At 41.8% G+C, this 24,920-nt stretch overlaps 1 protein-coding gene across 4 annotated transcripts in view; it reads left to right on the top strand.

The window, feature by feature from the left end:
- The first annotated feature begins 232 nt into the window (after positions 1-232).
- acin1b (apoptotic chromatin condensation inducer 1b) overlaps positions 233-24,920 on the top strand; it is a 25,427-nt gene continuing 739 nt past the window's right edge. The window contains exons 1-17 of one of the 4 annotated variants that reach the window (XM_078276618.1): positions 233-409; positions 1,665-1,730; positions 2,049-2,160; positions 2,542-2,615; positions 2,934-3,518; positions 3,609-4,364; positions 4,732-4,814; positions 10,535-10,655; positions 11,059-11,103; positions 15,087-15,132; positions 16,772-16,917; positions 18,483-18,629; positions 18,832-19,000; positions 19,175-19,320; positions 20,465-20,572; positions 22,122-22,229; positions 23,165-23,522. In XM_078276618.1, coding sequence (XP_078132744.1) covers positions 275-409; positions 1,665-1,730; positions 2,049-2,160; positions 2,542-2,615; positions 2,934-3,518; positions 3,609-4,364; positions 4,732-4,814; positions 10,535-10,655; positions 11,059-11,103; positions 15,087-15,132; positions 16,772-16,917; positions 18,483-18,629; positions 18,832-19,000; positions 19,175-19,320; positions 20,465-20,572; positions 22,122-22,229; positions 23,165-23,522 — 3,205 coding nt within the window. In that variant the 5' untranslated portion in view covers positions 233-274. Of the gene's footprint in view, positions 410-1,664; positions 1,731-2,048; positions 2,161-2,541; positions 2,616-2,933; positions 4,365-4,731; positions 4,815-10,534; positions 10,656-11,058; positions 11,104-15,086; positions 15,133-16,771; positions 16,918-18,482; positions 18,630-18,831; positions 19,001-19,174; positions 19,321-20,464; positions 20,573-22,121; positions 22,230-23,164; positions 23,523-24,920 lie in introns of all 4 variants that reach the window. The other 3 variants (XM_078276614.1, XM_078276615.1, XM_078276616.1) reach the window with 3 other exon arrangements.

The following is a 24,920-nucleotide window of genomic DNA, read 5'->3' on the forward strand; positions in this document are numbered from 1 at the left end:
AAAAGAAAAATGTATCTGCAGGATATCTCTATTTGCCGTGCCGAAAATAATTGGTGCATTTTTAATCCAGAGTTCGAATAAAACCTCCTTTAAATGAAATAAAGTATTAAAATTGTGTGGCTAGTGGCCTAAATTGGCCTAATAATTGTTTACAACTGTCACTGTAATGTTGTGATTCGGGGGAAAACGAGCTTTTCCGGAAACTGCCGAGTTGTGACGCTGAGCAGCAGCCGTAGCGACGCTTGTTGGAGTTTAGACAAGCGGAGGGAGCAAAATGGCGGACGAAGATATTACGCTTGATGGAAAACCTCTACAATCGCTTAGAGTCGCGGATTTGAAAGCTGCTCTGGAGCAAAGAAACCTCCCAAAGAGTGGACAGAAAAACACACTCCTAAAACGACTGAAAGGGGTAAGTTTTCGCTCATGTTATGGACGCCTGTCGAGTCTGGCTAAGTTCACCAGGAGGCGAGAGACGGTAGGGGTTAACGTTAGAGGCCGTAACGGTGTGTGGGCAAGGAAGCGGGAATACATAAATCGCCTAGCACCCGTTATTACAAATCAACAACAGTTTTTGTTTTCTGATATTCGTAACGGACCGTACAACGCAACTGTCGGCCGACCGACTTCAGACTTAATTCGTAACTACACTTAGTGCACCGTGTTGCACACAGTTGAACTGTGCACCTGTCAACTCGAGGCCTAAGCAAGCGAACAGCCGCACATAGTGTACAGTACATGACCGTGCCCGCGCTCGGTATGTGAGCGTATCGGGGTTACGGGGGCGCGCCTCGCCATGTAAACACACGAGCTTCATCAATTTATTCAGTTTAGTTTTAAGTATATATTTTTTCAACATTATTGTTGTTTTGCACCAGACATCTAGCCCATAAACAACAATAGGTTCCAGGGTAGTAGCTAGGATTTCAGAAATATTGAGGTCATGAGTCGCTCTTCCCCCAGAAAAATGTTAGCAGAAAATACAGCCTAAACACAGATTTTTGATGTTTAAACATTTGATCTGCTCAGTTAACTGTTCTCTTACAATGTTTTTAAATTTAATTTCCCGAATTAGGGCGTAAATGCTGTTTCAAAACTCCCTCCACGTGGCCAGGAATATAGTTGTGGTTGGAAAATAATTTTACCTTTTAATTATTCATTTGTCATGGCCTAAAAAGTAGTTAGTTCTAAAATATACTGCAATTATTATTAATAGTGGATTGTAAAAACTGCAAACATGGGGAGAGAGGTGAATGACATGCCCTGTCGGAATTAAACAAGGGGTGTTGTAATTGGTATGGTAATTCACATTTTTAAAATGATAGCAAAAAGACAATGATAATGCTGAGTAGTACAATAGGTTTACCATAAAGTCACAAGTTTCTGTAGGTGCAGAGTGAAGACCAGTGTAATCGTGATTTGCATACATACAAAACACATGCCTGCATTGGCCCAGGGTACAACTGAACCAAGCCTTCAAAGTTGTGTTTATGAGGCTGCACTGGCAGAGGTGTGATTTTCAATTTTCTTTCTGGGGGAGGACCCCCAGACCGGGTGTTTTATTACAGCTGGTCTGAATTTATTTAAAAATAAAAATGATATTACTTTTCCCTGCGATGCAGTGTTTTACATTTAGATATATTTTTCCCCTTCCTTATTCCCTGCAGGCTCTGATGCTGGAAAATCTTCAGAAGTCTTCCTCCTCTCACAGTGGGCTGCAGCCCAACTCACAGGTAAGAATAGATTTTAATATTTTATTTTTAAAATGTGTGGACATATTAAGTTCTGTAGAAATGCATAACTCCCATACGTTAGTGGCATAAGACAAATAAAATAAGAAACCCATAGACATTCCCTACAAAGAGTTCTTAATAAATACGTGTTTGAATGTGCTATTTCATTTTTGTTTTACTAGCAATACTTCTATCAGGACAGGAGAAATACTTTAAAGATCAGGTTTCACCATGCAAATCACTGCTGTTGGCTCTGTGAATTTTTACCGTGCAGATTTATTGATAAAGTGCTGTTTTGTGTGCCTTATTTTGTTGTAGATAGGTGAGGAGATGAGCCAGAATAGCTTCATAAAACAGTACCTGGCTAAACAGCAGGAGCTTCTTCGCCAGAGACTGGAGAGAGAGGCCCAGCAAGAGGAAGAGTCAGATGGTAATACATAAACACACACAATCACAAATCAGACAATAAACACAATCTCTCTGTCCTTTAGCCTTAAGGAACTGGACAATATTTGTGTCTTTCTGTCCTATACACACTTTCTCTTCCAGCAGTCTTGTTACTTTATATTGTCCAAACATCTGTACTCGCATAATTTCATGTATGGTTGTATGAACCTGCTCATAAATGTGTTAACAGATAACAGAAGTTCCCATAATGGCTAATTAAAAAAAGATAAATTAATTTCTCTACCTAATTCATTCAGAAGTTGTCCTTGGTTGGCAACCAGTGGATGTGTGCCATAAATCATATCATCACATCACAGACATTGGTGCTGTCCTTTAACCCCTGCCTCGTGTCTCTCTCTGGCAGAAAGCCCAGCAGTGCCAGAGGAGGATGAAGACCACTCAGAGGACAATGACAGCTCTTCCTATGTCTCTGACAAGGTCAGTAACCTCCACATACTGAATAGTCAAATGAGGAAAACTAAGGATTTATCTCAAAGAACAGGACACACTAAGCTGCTAAATATTGATCAGATGAAGGTAAAAATGTATTTTTCATTCCCTCAACTTGTCATGCAGGTGGTGGTGGTTTTTAATTTACACAGAATTAATTTTTAGTTTGAACAGTGATCCTATGCTCAACATACACCTGGAAATGAATGTTCCTTGCTTGTAATTGCCTAAACATGTTAATAAATGTATAGAAAAAAATTTAGTCATTTTGGCTTCTCTCAGACTGACTCCATTAATTTTGCCCAGAAGCATCGCTCCATACCCCCCAAGTCCTCAATGACCAGGGCGGAGGAGAAAGGAGGAGGTGATGCAATGATGGGTCATGGGATGATGGCATCCGGACCTGACATGGGCCCCGGTCCTACCCTCCAACCCCAGGAGTCCCTTGAGGCTCCAGGAGCTAGGATGCAGCGAGCCACTTTTCATCAAGGACATAAGGAGCCACCAGCCCCATCTCCTCCCCGTGCCGTAGCTTCCCTGTCAGTGCGTGTCCTGGGCCAGCCTGACCGCCAGGGGCTGCCCCCTGCCGTTTCTCGAGCCCAGGAGAAGGAGGGCACTGCACCGATTGAACCAGGATCAGCTCATCCTGTCCTCCACCTTAGCCGATCTGCCAGGGTCTCAGCAGGAGGTCAGGTCCATGAGGACAGTGATGACGATGACGACGGTGATGACGAGAGTGAGAATGACGAGGACTGGGGGCCTGGTCCTGGCGGGGCGCCAAGGGGTAACAGAGTACCTCCCCAGCCGCAGCAGATGCCTCCCAGTGTCCCATCAACAGCTGCCAGATCCAAACGCAAGCTTCAGCCTCCACAGCACATCCCACCACCACAGGTACACCACACACCAATGCAACTGCGCCACCCCACTCCTCCTCCCTCTCCACCCCCTGACCTGTTTCCCCTACCTGACACTCCCAAACAGAGCCCACCAGACACAGACGACCAGGAGGGAGAAGGCCCTGAGGCTTCACGTGGTCCAAGGGTGCTGCCATTCCCATCTTCCACCATGCAGAGGCAAGACTCTGACTCAAGTTCTCGTTCCAGCAGTCCTGAGCCCTCTGCGGAGCGCAGACCAGGGCCTCTTTCTCTGCTCGTACACAAGATGGAGTCAGAGGGGGCTTTCCGTGCAGCAGAAGCCACCTCTGCTGTGGATATGTCAGCAGAGACAGCACACTCCACTGCTGGGTCTGGCAGTTCCAGTGAATCTCCACTGCTAAGATTGGAGAGAAAGAGGCTACTAGAGAACAGAGAGATGGAGGAAGAAAGGCGACTGAAGGAGGAGAAAGAGAGAGAACAACGCCAGAAGCAGGAGAAAGAAAGAAAGAAGATACAAGAACAGGAGAGAGAGAAGAAACGCTTGGAAGAAAAGAAGGAAAAAGAGCGGAAACAACTGGAAGAGGAGGAGAAGCAGCGTCTGAAAGAAGAGCGAGAAAAAGAGAGAAAACGCCAGGAAGAGGAAAAAGAGAGAAAACGCCAGGATGAGGAGAAGACAAGAGAGGAGAAACTGCTAAAGGAAAAGGTAAAGGGACAGGAGACAGCAAACAAAGGCAGGGTGGCTGTAACTGAGGCCCGAGACTCAGGTTCATCATCAGATTCTGACTCCAAATCAGACTCCTCTTCACACTCATCGCAATCCTCTTCCTCCTCCGGGGATAAAACCAGCCATGCCATGCTGAAGGTCAGTGATCAAACTAATGTGGGTGTCAATCACTCACTACAGCATTGACAGAGCTCTATGAGCGATAGGGATTGTGAATTGGATGCCATGCAGCGTCACACTCTTGAGTGTGCTTCATTTCACTTTTGCCATGCTAATGTCTATCTACCAGGTTGACGGTGTTTAAGTGCATAGAAATATAAACATGTAGAAGTAATTTTGGACCCAAATTATTGCAGAAGATTGGCAAATTTATTTTTGTTAACAGTATTTCAGCCTTCTTGTGTGTATTTGTACTGCTTACATTGAGATGCACTTTAAAGCTAAATAATCTTTGAGCATAGTGGTATTTGTTTTTCATTGTTTTTACTTGAATATTTTTTTACAGAAGGCAGACCAAGGACAAGAAGCAGAGGATGAGAAAAAGACTAACCTGAGTAAAGGGCCAGAGAAACGATACCTTTCAAAAAGGTCTGTAACCATCACTAAAATACAGTTAACCTTATTAACAAGTGGATGCAACACCTTCTTGCACTGTGTGATGTGACACATGAATTCCTACAATATTTTCCACTGATGAGGTCTGTTTTCTTTCAATTGATTCTGCTATTCTCTCTATTCCTCTTTCTGGATAGCTCAACTTGCTTTTGACTTTCAGGATTAAACTTCTTCAAGAAGTTTATAAATTAAATGTGATGAAATCACAAAAGAAAATATGTAGACAACGTGGTCTTGTCTTAATCACTTGATTTTCTGGATATTAAGGATGATGATGACATTTTTGAGTAAAGTGTGCTCCTGCACACTTTGGTTAAATTAACTTTGGACCTCAGAGGAAAGACCAAAAAGCAATGTGTATTTTGGATACAAGAGATTTCCATGCAGCAGCAGTCACATAGCAAACAGCTCCCACTAAAACCCATCTTAAAATCTACAATAATGTATCCAGTATTAAAGAAAGGACCATGTCTGCACTGAAGTTAGACGATGTGCATTATGTTTATGAGCTCTGTTAACTTGTGTTGTACTAACATCAGTTTCTCTTAAACTTTGCAGTTTTTACCAATATATTTTTACCAATGTTTTGTCTTGGGGGGGGGGGGTAAATTATTTCCACAAGTGTGGAAATAATTTACTATTGTATATTAATTGTCAGCATATAAAGGCATAATAAATAGATGTTCCATTTAAAAAACATTGGTCATAGAGCTGACAACATGCGTCCAAGATCTCTTAAACATGAATCGGTTGTAAACTGCTTTCCCACTCACTGCTCAGGGGTGTCGGAAAGGGGACTGATTACACACGGCCCTCATGTGAGGAGGGCCCAAAAAGATGCTAGAATGAATAGGCTCGTTCGAGATGATCCAAGCCTGCGCAGAATCTATCTCCGGCGGTCGCTGCCCAATGCATGCATATTATATTTGTGTCCGACTTGATCCCGACTTGCTCTGACGTCATGCACACATGGGCAACGATAACCTCACGAGATCAAGGCGGCCGCAGTTTTTAGAGCCAGGCGCTGCAGTTGTTCTCCAGCGACTGCAAGACCCAGGGCATGATGGGAAACGCCTGGCTCTCAGCTGATCTAACAGCTGATTGGTTCAGAATCGATAAATGTTTCATTTTTTGATGGCTTTTTGTCAATGCCCCTGGCTGCTGCCGCCTGTTCCCGTCCACTTTACAGGCAAGGCGCAACTTATCTTGAATGAGCCTAATATCTGTGGCTGTGGGGAGGGGCCCATAGAGAATGCCTTTGTGCAGGGCCCAGAATTGTGTGCTACGCCCCTGCTTCTAATTATAGCAGGTTGTATTTCTTGTCAGGCGTTCAGTGTGGCAGCCCTACAAGCAGCGTGGCTGCTGCTGCTGCTTTTCGTTTGAGAAAAAAAGGTCCCTTTCCTGGTCGTCGTTTTCGTGTAATTTCCATTTGTTGCTGGTAGCAGAAAACGTAATTTAATTCAGCGCAGTTCCTGGCTTAATCAATATTTATTAGGTCATATTTCTGAATGCGACACGTTTGAGCAGCTAACATAACTTTTATTTTGGAAATCTTTGACCGGAAGATAGTTCGTAGTTACTCTGGTAGACTTGACACTGGTCTCGCTAGCCAACATGGCCGTCATGCATGCATTGCATCCTTGATACAGACGCAGTACACGGCTAATCAGCAGGAGAAACAACCGCGACCGGATTTTTTATTTTTATTTCGCGTCCCCGATTTCAACCAACGCCTGACCGGAATAATCGTTAGTGTCAGAGTGTTATTATCTGTCCCCGTGGGTTTCCTTTCAAGGCCGGCCAAAATGCTGTCGGAAGGCAACAAAAACGGGTAAGAGTGAGCTAACGTTAGAGGGCGACTCAAGGCTTTAGGTTGATGGTTTTACTTTTACACCCCTTATCTAGAACGCAATGGAGATACATCAGCCTGTCTCAGTCTGTCGTGTCCTACCGGGAAACCGGCTGTACTTTACGATGCTGATTAGCTAGCATCTCCTTCCTGCCTGTTAAAAAACCATGTCATCAGTTCACATTGGCCTGGTTATGAGCGTGTTGCATGTTCGTCCATGTGAGGAGGACCGGGGTTGGGACCGTCGGTGAGAGTCTTTTGTTGAGTGAGGAGCCGGGGAGAATTTTTTTTTGGGGGGGAAGGGGATCTCCTTTCTATGATTTTTGTCTAAAATAGCTTCACATTGGAGGAGCACATTGATAAATAAATAATGGGCTCAGATTTCATGGTGTGATGACGAGTCATGCGGACTGTGATTTCTCCCCTGGTCCCTTTCATCTTGACCTCAACATTTTCTGACATGCCAGGTGGCAAAAATATAGTTTTTTTTATTACTATTTTAGAATATACATTTCCTTATGTGTGCCATCCTCATGTTGTTGTCCATTAAGGCTCATTTATGGCCACACTGTACATGCATTTTGTTGTCTAGCCTACAGAAGACTATATTTTTTTATTTTTCGGTTTGTGTGGCTGTAGCTGTTAATGATCTCACTGTTGTCAAGGGAGATCATTAAAGCAGACATCTGTTAGTTGTACAGTCAGTGTGAATGGACCCTTATGCTGTGATATAATTCTCCCAGCTGGCACCAGCACTCTCATCCTCTGGGAACTGACTACTTGTCTGCTTTATGAGTCCAGTTTGATGATTAGGACATGATTTGAGTAATTCTGCTGAGCTACAGTGAAGGAGAATTGGTGCCTCAGGTCGCACTACACTTTTTGTCAGGTTTTTGAGAAGTTTAACTAGAAGTAATGGATTTATTTTGTGATACATTTGACATATATCTTAATATTGTTACTTACATTCAAGCTGTACTTAAATGTGCTTATTCATTCCAGCCCAGTCATATAGATCCAAAGCTGGTTGAAATGAAAGGCTTCAAGGGTGTTATTTGAAAAGAAAAAGCCAAGCATCGTGCATGCTCACAGTTAGTTACACTCATTCATCTTTCTTTCAGTGATCATTACATCACCTCGTCCTGGCTTTTCCTTCTTTCCTGATTCTGAGGGATTGTATTTCTAGGTGACATCTGTCTCTCTTTATAGCCTGTGCAGGTGTGTCTCTGGCCTTGCCTAAGAGCAACATAGACATTGACATCCACACCTCGGGCAAATGAGGAAAGCCAGTGTGGAGTAGAGGAGGGTGAAATGCTGTCCTCCTGCTTACACTCCTCACTGCCAGTGACTAATCTCCAGAGGAGGAGGTTGAACAGGTCTCCTAACACTCTGGGTAAATTTCAGTGTTCCAGAGACTAACTACAGGCCCTCCTCTTAAAGAAAACTTGCCAATGACCATGCTACATGTCATGGAGAAAGAGAAAGCTGAGGTTTGGTTGTCTGAGCTGTGAGTAGCCTAATTATTAGCAAGTTTTTCCTTTACAGTTATTGGTGTTTGAGCCAGAAAGATTGTTTCGAGGGTTAAATTGGGCACTCTACCACTTTCATCTTGGAGGTCACTTAAATAATGGCTGCAACAATTGATCAATAAGGAAATTAGTCGATCGACAGAAAATACATTGCCCTTGCTCCACCTTCTCAAATGCAAGATTTAGCTGCTTTTCCTTGTCTCACATAATAGTAAAGTGAACCGTTTTGTGATATGCCCTTTTTACTGTTTTCTGATGTTTTATAGACCAAACGTTTAATCTATTAATCGAGAAAACAATCAGCAGATTAAAAACAGAAAAGCAATACTCTCATCACAAGCGCTACTTAATATGTTCCTTTTTGAAAATGACTGTATTGCTGCTTTTAATTCAGGAATTTTCTGCAATAACTGAGAAAACATTTAAGACAAAACTTGCTGCCGAGATTGGTATTGGCACCAGGGATTCACTTTCACTACCAAACATTTTTTTTGTTTGATACTTTTCAGAAATGAGAAGTATTTTTAAACATTATTTATTTTCCTTCCCAGTGAAACAAGAACTATGAAATGCACTGCAAATCCTCATGTAACAAATCAAACAATAGAGGAGACTGTGATAGCGAGAAGGATGTGGTTCTCCCACCTACAGGGTGCTACCTCAGTGCCTGTGTCATCACATGGAGGCAGTGGAGGAGACTTTGGATACTGCTGGTAGGGAAGGTTGAGAGAGTAGCTAAAAATATGATGACATCTGCTTGGTTTTGTCTTAGATAACAGCGATACAATCAAATAACATGTAGAGAAGCTTTTGGCTGTGTGAGGTCTGACTCATCGTAACTACAAAGCGTGACTTCTTTCCCCTACTTATTAGCTGAGTTAGATTTGTTTAGGTTTTGTTTCAATAATGACCCAGCATGGATCAGATGAAGACCAGACACATGGAGTCAGCTGTGAGTGTGCGTCTTGTGGACTATGAGTTAGTTTGAAGAGTGTTTGTGACCCTGGGTGTCAGTTAACTGGTGAGTTATTCATAGCAGGAGTGACCCAGATCACTGCCCCCTAGCACCCAGCCTCTGACTCTTCCCAGTGTTTTTCTGTCTTGCCCTACACATCATTTTGTCTCCTCTCAGACTAAACCTCACATTGGCCAGTCTCCAGAGCTGAGCTTGAAGGCAGTCTTTCTTGTCTTAGTCCAGATTGTCTTTGATTGGGGCAGAAACGTATTGTTTTCTTCAAATTTTTCTTTATTTAATCTGCTAATTGTTTCCTTGATTTTAGTTTGATCTATACAATCTCAGATGATAGTGAAAAATGCCCATTACAATGTCCTAAAGCTCCAGATGATGTCATCAAATTGCTAGTTTTGTCTGACCCAAACACCCAAAACTTAAATGTAATCTATTATCACATAAAACATAGCAAAGCATCAAAATCTCAGAGTTAAGAAGCTGGAACTAGATCACATTTAGTAATTTTGTATTGAAAAAGTACTTAAATAATGAATCCATTATCAAAATAGGTTGTTTTTCGGTCATTTCAGCTATATCTTGCATATTTAAAGTAGTGATACATGTAGAGCAGCACTGCTTTGTGTTTCTAACATATTAATCTCTCATTAATATCAGAATCAACATGAAGAACTTATTCATGAGCCCCGTCAGACTAGTCAGTCAGTTTGACTCATACTTAGTATTTTTTCATTGATTCAGAAGCAATAAATTAAGGTAACTACTTTATTTTTCAGAATCTAAGGTTATGAAATACCAATTTTTTTTAAAGCATGATCAACAACTATCAAAAAATAAAACCTAATCAAAATGTTAAACTAAATAAAATCAGAAACGAAAGTCATGATACTGGTATTTCTTTCAACATAACAGTCAACACCCACTCAGAGAGGGTGCTGCCAGGCCTTGATATTGATTGATGAAGTGAGGATATGACTGGTCATTATTAATGACTTCTAAAAATATAACTTTGATGTGTTTTAAATTATGCTTCACTTCAGCTCAAGGAAACTGTTGTTTGAGTTTGATTGAAGAAAGATAATTTTACTCTGTGATTCATGATTTGAAATGTCAACTGCCACAACGTAACTCATAGTAATTCAGAGGTAGCATCAGAGATGGATTTAGCAAAAGTAACACAAGGGCAAAGATAACAAGCTTATCACCAGGTGATAATTGGTAAGACCAGACACTCTTACTGATCAGTATTGACCCCTAGCTCTCAAACAGTCTTTACAGTCAAATCCTTTTTCTTTTTTTTCTCCCCACCCGCCCTCCTCACCCTAACCTTCTCTTCTTCCTGCAGGGAGGTGTCAGAGCCCAGCGCAGCTGCCGTGACAGAGGTGGAACCAGACTCTGAGAGCTCCATGGCCCAGCAGCCACCCTCTGGGGCTGAGCCAGAGAACAGCGAGGGCCGTCTGGAGGAGGTAAGGTCCCTGAGAAGGGTGGGGATGCCTGGGTCTTTGCTATGTCTCTCACTAACCCGCAGCCTCATTCATATCAAAGCATGTGTAGTTGGCAACACAAGTTAATAGGGCTACTTAAAACCAACACAACCCCAACATTTTTACAACCATTATTTCCTTTGGCTCCTGTGGAGATTTTGATTCTGGCTCTGTATACAGTTTCTGCGTCTTTTTAATCTCTTAAACACTTATCAGATTACTCAATTGGGGGTTTCCACAAATGCTCATTGGTAAACAAACAGGGGTTGAGTTGGAGTTGGGTCCTGGGGTGAAGAGAAATGAACTAATCCCTTTCATCTGCGTTTAATGCAACTAATATTTCATGACTTGGATGATCTCTCACACATTTGCCTTGTCTGTCTAGTACCTGCTGAGGGATGTTGATGCTGCTGGAATGCAAGTAGTCATGGTAATTGTGTGTGTGTGAGAAACTGATCATTTACTAGTTATCCTGCAGGCATGCTCTTCAGCCACCAGCGTCACCTATTCGGGTGACACTAAAAGCATTTGATCAGTCTGCCTTAGTCCGCTCAAGTTCTTGCTTATGGTGTGTCAGGGTCTTCAGAGTCCTTGTATCGGACCGGAGTATTGCATTTTACGCATAAGCAGTTTCCCGTCTTTGAATTCAAAAAAGCAATCAATTTACACATTCACAACCTAATTATACCATTGAGAATAGTTTCTGGAGCTCATTAAGAAGCTACTGTTAGATGTGGCCTTCAGCCTTCGCTACATGTACTGTTGAAACCAGATGCCCACAACCATACATTACATTTTAGGCATTGAGGTCGAGAGTATCTAATTTAGATTTACTTATGAGCTGTTAAGCGATTAAAGTTATTATCAGCAAGTGTTTTTATTTTTTATGTTTGTGTGTTTTTTTCCCTCCTTGGATTTGCATGTGTAATGGACCCTGACAGTGTGTATGTAGAGATACATCAGGCCTTGTTTCTGCTGTTTCTTTCATCCTGTTTTCATTCTCTCTGCTCTCTTGCTTGCTCCTTTCACCCGGCCTCTCTATCTGTCTCTCTTTTATTCACTCTCTCTTTTACTGTCTCTCTTCCCCTCTTTGTCCTCTTACTTTCCATCTTTTGCCTTTGTATCCCATCATGAACGCTTCTCTCTCACTATATATATTTATGGTGTGATTGCTGTTTAAAACCCCATTGATTGCTTTGTTATGAAGGTGCCCATGACTCTTCCATTGCCCCTAATGGTACCTGCTGCGTACTACTACTACTACTACCACCAACACCAACACCTCCTCCTCTCCTCCTCCTACTCCTACATCTCCTGTCCCGCTATGCCCAAGTGCGTCGCTGATACCAGAATTAGGCCCAGAGTCTGCAACCCCATCGCACTGAAAAGCATGAGCCTGCAAGGCCTCCCCTGTAGCCCTCCAGTGACGTGCTGAGCCAGCAGGAACTGGAGCTCACAGACTACCACCGATAGAAGTGGCAGCCATGGTAACTGCAGCAGCACACAGTTGCCATGGTAACCCTGCCTCAGGGGTTGGAAGCCTGCTTACTGATCTGAACCGGACTGGACTGTACTGCACTGCACTGTTCTGTGGTGATGAATGATGGTGTACGGGCAGGAGGGGGGGGGGGGTGTCTCCCGGCCGTCTCCCGGCCTTTCCTATCTGCCATTTTAAGCATCATAAGCACATCCTCAGAGTTGCCCTCAAACATCCATACCTCTGTCCTCCAAAAGGCAGATGCAGCTTAGACAAAAGACAAAACTCTTCAGCACTCCAGTTTTGTATTTACTTCTACCTCTAATCCCACACTGCCCCCTGCTTGTGGGGTGGAGTAATGACTTTGGACTGAGATCCCCTGCAATAACCCATACAGTGATCAGGGCTTGAGTGTTTATTATCACTGTTTGGGGTTTTAAGATTTAAAACACTTCAACTGAGCAACTGAAATTTTCTGCTTGGAAGTGATGATTATGGGACTTCTTTTTTTATTTTAAACTTTGTGGATAAGACCTATCTGTGACATGATATGGATTTTTACTCATACTTTGAAAGATCCTAATCCTCTGCCTTGACAAGCTGGCCAGCCTTTTAAAAGTGACTTCAATTACTCTGCTGTGCATGCAAGTTCCGGCTCAAAGTTGTCATCCATAAGAGAACTGTTCCCCTGAACTCTGCACCAGTTCTAATGTAACAGACTTTTAAAGGACTTGGTGCCAAGGACAAGTAATGTGACCCACATTATTTTTTTTGGGTTTGAGTGACATTGATCGTCCACAGTGAAAGCTGGATATACTCAACAAGTCATCACCCACCTTCCTCTGCTGCCACACTGTCAGTGATCTCAAGTGTGACTCTGTGGATGTTTCACCAGGACGTCATGATATCCTGCCTCCCCTGTGGACTTGACAGATGGACGACCGCAGTTGTTGCTCTTCGCTACACCCACAACTTGACTCTTGCATCTCGTATGATTTCATGTGAGTGCAGAGGCACTCATGTCAGCAAATATTGTCACGATGTCCATCGGCTCTCTCATCCTGACTTTTACCCTGGATTAAGACATATCTGGATTACTTTTGTCCACCTTTATCCCACTGAAAAGACCTTACGCCTGAGCTGTCAATTTACAAAACAAACTCGAGAACTGTGCAGCACGTTCTGGCTGCTTAAAAACAGGAACTTATCCGGACAACAGACACTTTACAGGACAACCTGTTAACATTTTGATTTCAGATACCGGTCACAAAGGCTTTCAGGACTTTGCTTTGGATAATATGGACAACTATGACGGTTAAAGACAATAATTTCAAGCATCACAAAATGGATTTTTTTTTTTTTTTTACTTGCCAGATGTAACTCGCAGATCATGGACTCTTAACAAAGTATACGTCAACCCCCACCCCCGTCAGAATCCATCACAAAGTAATTTGAAACTCTTGGCTCCCCAAAAGACTGAAACGTGACTTTTTAATCAGCAGTCAATCAAGAAAAGTCCTCCCCAGTCCCATTCAAGAAAAAAGTCCAATCCAGTGATCAGTTCCTGCCTGGTGGCAAATCTGCACACTCAAATCGAGCCCCGCCCTCACTCCTCTGCCTTCTCTGATTGGATCCTTGTTGCCTAGATACAGTACACACTGTCGTGCGGTTGGGCCATAGTCGAGCCAGTAAGGAATCAGGTGTCAAATGGTACCAGGAAATGACTTGTGATTATTCCTCTATTTAAAAATGTATACAATTGTAAAGGATTAACTGTAAAAACAAAACAAACAAAAAACTCTTTCCTCCACATCTTCTTTGTAAATAAGAGGAATTAATTTATTTCCTCCTCGTAATTTAGTACACATTTTTGAATTGTCACGTGTACTGCAGTTTTAATTTGATATTTTGACACCAAAATGAAAGTGTTGATCATACATTTGACATACATTTCTGGTCTACAGTTATGTTCTATTGAACATGTTAAATCTTCAAGGTGAATTTAAACTGCAGTACTGAAAGTTCTGCTGACAGATTTTTGACTCTTGGACACTCGGTTCTCCACCTCTGCTGCTCAGAACTCAGCACTAACAACATTCAACAATGTTAGTCAACTACAATACTTGATTCAACTACATGCCATAGTTTTGATGTTAAATGAGCACAATGGCATCATTAACACCACACAGAAATTATGCTAGCGTTACTCAGGACTGATCTGCTACTATCCCACAGTTTGTGTTATATTTTATATATTATAGTGGATGTTGCTAATAAAATTAGAATTTGTCAAAACACTTAAGATATTAGTGCTGTAATTATTACTGGTTTGGGATGTAAAATAAGTCACAGACATATGCACTCTGGATGCGTTTAAAACCATTAACCAGGGCAAGTAATATTGAAAGCATCCCCACCTCCAGTTAAAAATGGGATGGGAATCTTGTAAAGTGACAGGATCCACTCAAACACACTAACAGACACTTTGCTTGTCTCTTTCCTCTATTCTCAGTTCTCTGATGGACTTTATCTTGTAATAACTTACAGCACTAAGATACGACCCAGTTTGAGTTTCACACAGGCCTACTCATGTCCTAATGCACATGATGTACTTGCTTTGTCCTTAGAGTCTAATACACACGCACACACACACATAGAAGGGGAGTACCACAATAATTTATCTCAGTGTCTTTGAGCAGAGGTGGAAGGCGGAAATGTGTCTGGAGTCTCTCTCTATCGACCAAGAACTCTCCATATTGTGGTACAATTGGAACCTCCAGGCCTCTGTTACTTTAACCCCCGCCCCACCCCTCATCCACTTTTCCTGTTTCACCTCCTCTCTGTTGTTGCCTGTTTGGGTTTTGACTCTTGGTTCTCATCTCGCCCCGCACCCCTGGGGTTTCTGTATGTTCTCTTTTGTCTCTCCCTCTTTCTAGAGCACCACTCCTAAGGCTTTTGCTGCTCGCAAGATATCCTTGACCAGTGAGTATACCAGTTACATCTTTTGTCCAACATGAGAAACAAACAAGAATGAAAAAGAAAATACCAGACTCTAAGCATTAGGGCTGCACGATTATGGCCAAAATGATAATCACAATTATTTTTGATCAATATATTGATCACGATTAATTATCACGATTATTTGTTGATTTTAACCAAAACAAATGTTATTGTCACATAGGCTAATTATAACTGCTTTCACATCCATATTGTGCTACATTCCTCCTTTGTTGAAGGATACTATAAAGGAGCCATTTCAGCTCTTGTGCGACCGCTTTCCAAACGTGCGCTTTTGCCGTGAAAAGATACAGGAAACGCAATTTTCTGTTCACGTTAACGGCGCATGTTAAAATCCGGTGCCAATAGGGCACTGGTGCCCGGTATCTACCGGACGAAATAGCAACGCGGATTACGGTGCCACTTAAATGTCTGCGTTGTGCTCTGATGCTCCAAAACAGACGTTAGAGGCAGCAGAAACATCGCTGCATGTCACGCTAGTAAACACTAATAACACGTTACACAGCAGCTAACATTAGCCTACCATCAGCTACAGTAGTAACTGGATTAAACACGGCTAAAATGCTGACAGCTAAACGGTGTAGTGTGACTGTATTTCACTGTAGAGGATTCCAACAGCGGGACATAGAACAGTCTGTCGCTAAAGCTATGAGCCTAAAGACTCAAACTAGCACCGGCCACTGCTGTTGTCTGAAAAACAACACAGACGGGACAAAATGTTGCATTTACTGGTAAACTGGTAAACCTTGTGACGACTTATGACCGACTGCTATCTGTTGTGGAATTTTCCTCACGTTACTCTGTCCTCTGTGACTGTCTACATCTAAACTAAGCCGCGCGGTGCAGGGAACAACTCTGATTGGCTCATGGAGGCACGTGATCAGAGAGTGGTTTACGGAGCTTTGGAAGAAAAAAAACTTTGCTACAGAGCGCTCTATGAACGGAAGCATTTTAAATATTGCTCGATCACGTGAATTTGATCATGGGAAGCCAAAATCGTGATTGTGTAAATGAATTTAAACTCTTTGTGGTCTGTAATGTCGATAGAAATAAGATTACACCAGTGTTATCCTTTCGTACGGAAATGCTGTGTTGACATAATGTTGTGGAAACGCTGATTAAAAGTGATATTTAAACAAAACGCTTAAATTAATGTGCTGGTTTGGGCAACAAAGCTACAGTATTTCCTGCTATTTCAATCAGCGAGGACCCTGTTCATGCTTGTGGCTCCAGTCACATTGCCCTATATACAAGTGCTCACTATATTTATCTACTGCATGGTTCCGTATATATTTCACTGCTTACCAAATGTGTAAAAACATGTAACGTGTTGAATTTTGTTATAAATAAACCAATATTTGGAAATAGTTACTGAAATAAGTTAATCATGCCGTTCAATTTATAAACTCTGTAAACTTTAATTATTTACTGGCACCCATGGCAAAACTATTTGGGTATTTAAGCATTTATTTTGTGCTTTTAGGCTATGAGCTTGCAGTAAGTTGTCACTAAAGTTCTGTTCAACAGGGAGCAAATCATCCACCTGGGAGTGCATTTTTTCTCTCAGTGATAAACTGCATTTTTGTTTTTTACTCCTCTGCAGGCAGTAAGACGTCTCCAGCCACCACAGATGGAGGAGCAGGTGAGCCCGAGACGGGAACTGCAGCAGGGAGGAAGAGGCGGTGGGGCTCCAGCACAGCAGTCACTGCTAAGAAACCATCCATCATCATCACCACTGACTCACTGAAGGTACTGGCACGGCATAGAGACCAGGAACCGCTGTCCATGCAGGCTTGAGAAAATGTGGAAAATACATTTTGAATGAGTTCACTTATTTTAACTGTGGCAATATTTTTTGAATGGAGCTGATATTTTGGCCAATATTTAATTATTATTTTCATGCCAGAAAACAGACCGAAGTTTCTGAATTAATAAGGACTTTACTCTTTAAGATTTTCAGGGTGACATCCTTTAACCTACTGGTGACCCTCTATGTAAAACCCATCTAAATGTACTGGGTAGGTCTGTAAAATGAAATAGTATTTGTTTAAACCGATGAAAATAAGCTTTTAAAATTGATGGTGTTACTCTGACAACTACTAGTTTGGTTACATCTTCTCTAGTCTCCCATTGCCAGACCTATCTCCACAGCGCTGCGGAGGAAGGTCTGGCTAGTCCACACAACATTCCTGGATAGGAGAATAAACGGTCAGGGGTTGTTTGCATTTCTTTAAACCAATCACAATCGTCTTGGGCTGCCGGACGCAGCAACGGTGGCTCTGCAAAATGGTCTCAGTAAGGAACTTGTTTAGGTGGAACATTTGCACCCCGCATAAGAAAATGCCACATACAATAACGGAACTTCCAGCAGCGGCGAAACTATCCTGTAAATGAACTGTCGTCGATATAGACTACATCCCTAAATCAGAAGATTTATTTCCAGTAATAATGTTTTGAAACTCAACTGTAAAATGTATTGCGTTTTAAAACATCATGAGTAGGGTTGGGTATCGTTTGGGTTTTTTTCCGATACAGGTGCTAAATCGATACTTATATCCTATGTTTATAATGTGTATATAATATAAAAAAAGGAGCACAAAACGACAGTTGGCGACATTAAAGAACGGCTTGTTTATTGCTAAGGCCATATGGTCAAAATTAAATGATGGACTAATAACGTAATAACAATAACTTATAACAATGACTTATTTCACCAGTAAATTGCTGGTAAAACAAGCGACAAAAACAAGCACCAGATGGGAAAAGGGTATTTTACTATTCTATTGATAGTGTCTGTTTGTATGGCTTATGTGTTTATGTTGCGTTCTATTGCTGCACAACGAATTGCCCCTCGGGGATATTAAAGACTCCTTGACCTTGACCTTTACAATAACTTAAAATGCACCCCAAGGCTGGCGAGTTTCTGTGTCACGAGTGAGCTGGGAGAAATTTGGGGATTTCATTAAAACAAATGCTCATCATTTACAGAAGTCTGTGAAGGTTCTCAGTCATCCAGGTCATAGTTTTCCAGGGAAGGGTTAAACTCAAGGGCAATTGGACTTGGTTAAATTTGCTCTGAACATGTTTTGTCTCATCTGAGATACTTCTTCAGTTCTCCAGAACAGAGCACCTTTAACCAAGTCCAGTTGCCCTTCAGTTTAACCCTTGCCTGGACATTTACATAAGATAAACCTTTGCAAAATGACTGAGGGAAAACAAAACCACTATCCATCTTTTCTTGCAGTGTATCAGCTAACAGATGTAGTCAAAACTATTATCCTCCCGCATCTCCTGTCTGTCTTTCTACTCTTCAGTCATTGATCCCAGACATCAAAGTGAACCAGGAGGCAGTGGTGGAGCTGCACCCAGAGGAGCTGCAAATGTCTGGGGACGAGGAGGGCTTGGACACCAGCCAGGGCGACCAGGACAAAGGACTGAAGATCCGACGAACCGTCACACAGGTCAGAAGAGGCATACTATATCATTGCTGTCAGATGAAAACGTAATTGTAAATACTGACTAAACTTCAGGTTTCTGTTTGTACATCTAACATGCCACATCATTATAATTGATGCAGAGAAGCTCGAGAAATGTTCCCTACGTCTTTTGTCAGTGGTTTTGAATGGTCACATTACTGTTTTTCCACCTGTAATTCCTCCTCAGGTTGTTCCAGGTGACCAGGAAAACGGGCAGACAAATGAAGACGAAGAGGTGGAGAAAACTGAGAAAGACAAACAACGCAGGACCTCCAGAGACAAAAGGAAGAGTAGCGTTTCTGAGGAAGCCTCTGAAACACAGACATCTGTCAAGCTTGAAGGAGAGCCAAAGAAAGGTGAACTGCCTCACTGTTAAGTTTGTGGGTTTGTAATTGCTGTAGATTGTTGGGTACAAATCTCTTTGATGCCTTCTCTCTTCCATGATCCCTCTGGCAGTACTTCATCTTTCTGTCTGGGGGGGAATGTCTGTATTCAAGGGCACTCTTCTCACGTCTTCATCTTTCCCTCAGTTACCCCCAGCGACAGTCTGGTGCGTCGCTCCATAAGTCAACAGAAGTCTGGCGTGTCCGTCACCATCGATGACCCCATCCGCACAACCAGGCAGCCCTCGCCGCCTCACGGCAAAGTCTCAAATATTATCCATGTGACCAACCTGGTGGGTTTGTAACTCATTGCATTACATTACAAGGCATGTAGGAAGTACAGTGAACATGTGTTGTCGTTTGGTCGAGTTGGAGCTTCAAACGTCCCCCACAAACTAAAATAATGTGGGGGGAAATAATTGTACAGCGAAAACCAGCCTTTCCAAATCTACCTTTACAAGTTTTTCATGAATGAAGCATAATGTGTTGATGCCAGTGGTAACCACATATTCATCATTCCCATAATTAGAGTCAGGAACACTTACCCAGGTATTATGGCTGTAGTCAAGTATCACCTTAGGTTTTGGGCACACTGCATGACTAAACAGACTATGACAAGACTAGACATTACACATTTAATGACTAGCATTTGCAGATTTTTTTTAAACTTGCGTCATAGAAGCTAGACAGAAAGTTACACGTGGATCAAAGACTACCAGATATCTAATGCCACCCAGCCTCACTAATCTCCGAAAAACAGGAGCTCTCGGACTACAGGAACACAAAACCCAAACAAACGAGACTAAAAGTTTATAGCTCTGCTGTGTGACTATCGTCATTTTGTATACCTGAAAACTATACTGATGGAATGGATGAATTTAAAATGCAACGTTGCTCTCTGATTGATATAAACCAGCTAGAATTCAGTCATTATTTTTTAGAGGTATCACGTCATGAAGTGTTGGACAAATTGAAATTATGACCCGTTGGTGGTGCTAGATAAAATGTCAGGGGGTGCACAAAGTCATTCTCTGGGAAATATAAATATGTATACAACATTTCATGGCACTCCATTCACTAGTTGTCAAGACCATCGTCGTCATCATTTTTACCGCTACACTATTGGAGGTTGAGCATTTCTCTCGCCACACTTTTTGTACTCGATTCCCCCCTGATCTTACTCTCATTGGCTGTTGGCAGTCTTCATTCATATTAAAGTCGTCAACACTTTATATTCGGATATGTTCCATGGTCAAATAAAACTTGAAGCACATTTGATATAATCACACTGTTATTTTGATACATAACAAGATCATCTCAGCTGAGCTCTTTATATAAATTTCTCTTGTGTCTCCCCTTGCTTTACTTGAACTGACCCAGTGTGACTGAATTGACAGTTGATCTTGATTGAGCCATGCTCCTTGTGTATCCCAAAAGGTGCGACCCTTCACCCTCGGCCAACTTAAAGAGCTGCTGAAGAGGACGGGCAGCGTGGTGGAAGAGGGCTTCTGGATCGACAAGATCAAGTCTCACTGCTATGTCACAGTGAGTACCAATGAATTGGCATTTTTATATTGAGTGCGAACCCTTGTGTCCACCAAGCGTGTTGTTTGGCTGGAAGTGTTAACTAGCTGCTTCTGGAATTTGTCAGGAATCAATTCAGCTGCCAAAACTTGTGTTTTATTCACAGTGTTCACCACACAGTACCTGAGAGTAGGAGTATTGTGAGGGGTGAACTAACCTTGTTTTCTGCTATTCTAATGGAGTATGCGGCCGAAAATGTATTTGAAAACAGTCAGTAAATAATGTGTGTTTTTGCATAAAGACATATTTGAGCTCATTAATCAATACAAGCCTGGCTCCAGCCAGTAGGGATGCACCGAATCCAGGGTTCAGGTTAGGATTTGGCCGAATGTTGGACTTTTTGACGGGGTTCGGTTTCTGCCGAACCTTAGAATTTTTTTCCACCGAACCCTACGCTTGCACTGCGCTGGTCAACGTAATGACACCGCCATTGATTACGGGAAGGTGTTTCGTAGGTGGACCGTTCAATGCAGTAGGCTGTGAGAAAGTGAAAATGGAACTCGCGAGCAGAAAAAGCGCCGCCCGGCAGCACCCCCAGCCAAAAGAAGGTGACCCAAGCCGAGCCACACGCCCAACCCGCAATGCCGACCTGTCCCGCGGCGGCAAGGACCCCAAACAACACAACATTGCCGCCCCCAAAACACCTGCACATGAAACATCCGAAAGAATACAAGCCGCACATGAAGGAATCCACAGACAGCAGCCAAAACGCAGCAACCCAAGGTACGGCAAAGGAAGGACAGTCGCAGCTAAAAACTTCCCGGGCTGTCAGCTGTTCTCTCGGTAAATGAGTCTCCCTACAGTGGGAGCGGAGCAACTGAACGGCCGGCTGCTGCTCGTTGGCTGACGTTGGCTTTCTAATTTCACCCACCCAACATGCCTTCATCATACACTGGTTACTGAAAATTCTCTCATCTGGCGATAGCGATGTGCTTTCCTACGATGTGAAAAGAGCGTGTGAATTCAACATTAAGTTGTTACATTTAACTATTTTAGAGGCTGTGGACGTTGTTTACTTCATTAATGTGTTTACTGTGTTAATGGACTGAGGGTGGGAGTAGGATTCGGTTTCGGATTCAACAGAATCTTAACCAGTGGATTCAGAATTCAGCTGAACCCCAAAAATCATCTGGATTTGGTGCATCCCTACCAGCCAGTTGTGTTAGATACTATAACACAAACTAAAGAATATATAAAAAATAAAATAAATGGTTATATAAACACCAGTATTAATCAATTGCTGACCATTTAAATTAAGAATCAAAATAAAACATAGCTATATGTCACTATTTCTAAATCCCACCAAGCATGGTTTTCTGCATTACATGTTCTGTTAAGAAAGGTTTTCATTATTGGCACATATATCGGAAAACATAAACGCCAATACCAATAGATACCAATATTTCTGTGATAGGCCAATGACTGATATATTGGTCTGGCTTTAGTAACTACACATAAAAAGGATTATTTTCAGCCTGATAACCTTTTTTCTTCTCTCCTGTCCTCATAGTACTCTACAACAGAGGAGGCTGTTGCCACCAGAGCTGCCCTCCACGGATTCAAATGGCCTCCGAGCAATCCCAAGGTCCTCTGTGTCGACTTCTGTGAGCAGGATGAGGTAATGAACACCTGAAATGCCAATTTTCTCTACTCGTCAATGTTCTACAGTATACTGAGGAAAATAAAGAGAGGAATCACCGTAATTTGTCTTAGTCTCAGTTATTGAGTAACAAAATAATTATACTTGGCAATTTTAAACCACTCAAACAATATTATGAGATTATTATACAACCATGTAAAATAGTAAGCAACTATGCTAACCACAGTAAAAGGCATGATGCATGAAATATTTTAAAATTGGTTAATTCTGGGCAATGTGACCAGAAATTTGTGAAACGTATTTTTTTAAGATTCTGGAGGTTTCACAGTATTTTAAGTTTTTTTTTTTTCTTCCTTGTTTGCATGACTGTGCCTTTTTAAATAGATTTATAATGGCTTTTTCTACTGTCAGGAGTATATAGAATATAAAAAAAACAAAACATTTGAATGTCATCATGTTTACTGAAAGCTTTGATTACTAAAGGGTTTGCTTGGCTCTACAACATCATACAAATGAAGGAGAATGCATCAAACAGTTAAAGAATGTAAACTATTTTTATTGAGCAAACCAGTAAAATAAATTAACTTAAATACACATACCAACAACTTTAACATTGCTTTCTTTTCAAAACAAAATATTGTAAGATAGATAGTTGTATAAACACTTCCTTGACCACAGGTATGTTGTAGAAAAATAGGCGACTGAACGTAGCTTTGCTGTCAGCCTGCTTCGGTATTGTTGGTATGATGTTTAGATAGTAACGTTAGCTTGCCGGAAGTATTTGTGTCAAGACATATCTTAAATCCAGTGTTTTAATCATTGCTCTGAAAACATCTTTCTCGACTGTCTGTAGCGGACTGGAGGTTGATTGTTATTGCGATCATAATGTCCCTCCGCTGCATGCTTGAGAGGACAGGTCTTAATCCTTATTGTGATGTTTTTTATTTCTGCAGCTGGATGTTCACACAGGCATCCTGAAGCTAAAAAGGGAGGAGGACCATGTTGCCCTGCCAGGTGGTCCTCAGAACCGGCTGCCCCCTCTGATGCCTGAGCGAGACAGAGAAAGAGACCGAGACAGGGACAGAGATCTCGAACGGGACCGCGGCGTGGTAGGAGTGCGGGATCTGTGGGCGGAGCGGGAGAGAGAAATGGAGCGCCGTGAACGAGCCCGTGGCGAGCGGGAATGGGACCGGGATAAGGTCCGGGAATTTGCCAGACCGGGAGAGGACGGACAGCGATCTCGATCCAGAGACAGAGAGAGGAGGAGGAGGGAGAGGGCCAAGAGCAAGGAGAGGAAGACTGATAAGAAGGGTAACGCACCTCTCTGTGATTAAATAGAAGCCAAAAGAGAGAAATGGAAGAGAAAGGGATTTTAAACGGGAGAAAGGCCAGAACAAAGCATGCTAGTGTAATAGATTCACTTATAAGATATATATAGTAATAAATCAATCCAGGGCTGCACGATTTGGAGAAAGTCATATTGTGATTGCAATTTAATGCACAAAATACTAACATTTTGAAATGTACAAAGTTAAATGAGCATAAGAAGAAATGCATAAACAAAATGTTTCAATCCATTTTTTTTTTAAACTTAATATTTCACATTAAAAAACAAAAACATCTTTGCAAAATAGACATTTTTGCTTTGCTCAACAGTACAAATGAAATAGAATAAATAAGAAAATACAATTTTTTTTAATAAAATATTACATTTTGTATGACCTTAACAGTTACATTTAAGATGGGTGTAATGTAATAACTTGTGAAGTTACAAAATATACTTTGTACAGCCTCTTCTTAAAGTCTGCATCCTCTCAAACCCTCTACACTTCGGTTCTTCTCACGTGACTGTACGTGACACACGCACTACTGCATAAACCGACAGACTGGTAATATATTTTGTGGACGTTGTTACGATGGTAGTGTAAAGTGAGAGCAAGAATCGTAGGTGCATTGAGTGAGTGACGTCAGTGAGTGATTGGTCAAGCAAGGAGGGAGCATGAGCGGTGTCGGAGATTAGCGTAGCGGCTGTGTAAGGGAACAGAGACGGCGCAGCCGATACAAAGTGAGTTAACAGTGATAAAACAAGCTTCTTAAGACGCGGTGGCATCATCTGTTGTTAATACTGTCGGTAAAGTGAAGGGTGTAACTAACAACATGGAGACTGCAGTGCACACCGAGACTAGAGTGTCATGCGCACAGCACACCTTTTCATTTACTTAAATCGCACTTTTGGTGCAGTTATGTCATCGCGTAACATTGCGATTAGATTAACTGTGCAACCCTCATTCAATCCTTCATTACTCTCCATCCATGTCACATGTTTTTAGTTTAATTTTGAACCATGTTTAGTTTTGTCTGCCGCTTTGTTAATCATATAGACTTTTACTGAATCATATGTAACTTGATTTTGAAATTGGTAGAAGTAAATATTTGGCCTCCGAAGCTATAAAAATTGTCCATAAAGCTAAAAAAGCATAAATGAAACAAAGATGAATCTACCTTCAGTACCCAGCTAATCACAACAAAGAAGAATCTTAAACAACACTGGAAGTCAAAAAAATCTCTACACCTCAGTCTACTAAAGATTAGCAGAAGAAAAGTTGTATCAATTATTGGGAATATCCCCACAAAACCAGCTGCATTGATTAAAGAGGAACAGACTGACAAACATACAGTACACACAGTTGACAAATACTGTTGACTAGG

Source organism: Sander vitreus, chromosome 19 (assembly GCF_031162955.1).
Source record: "Sander vitreus isolate 19-12246 chromosome 19, sanVit1, whole genome shotgun sequence".
In the NCBI taxonomy this organism is placed as follows: Eukaryota; Metazoa; Chordata; class Actinopteri; order Perciformes; family Percidae; genus Sander; species Sander vitreus.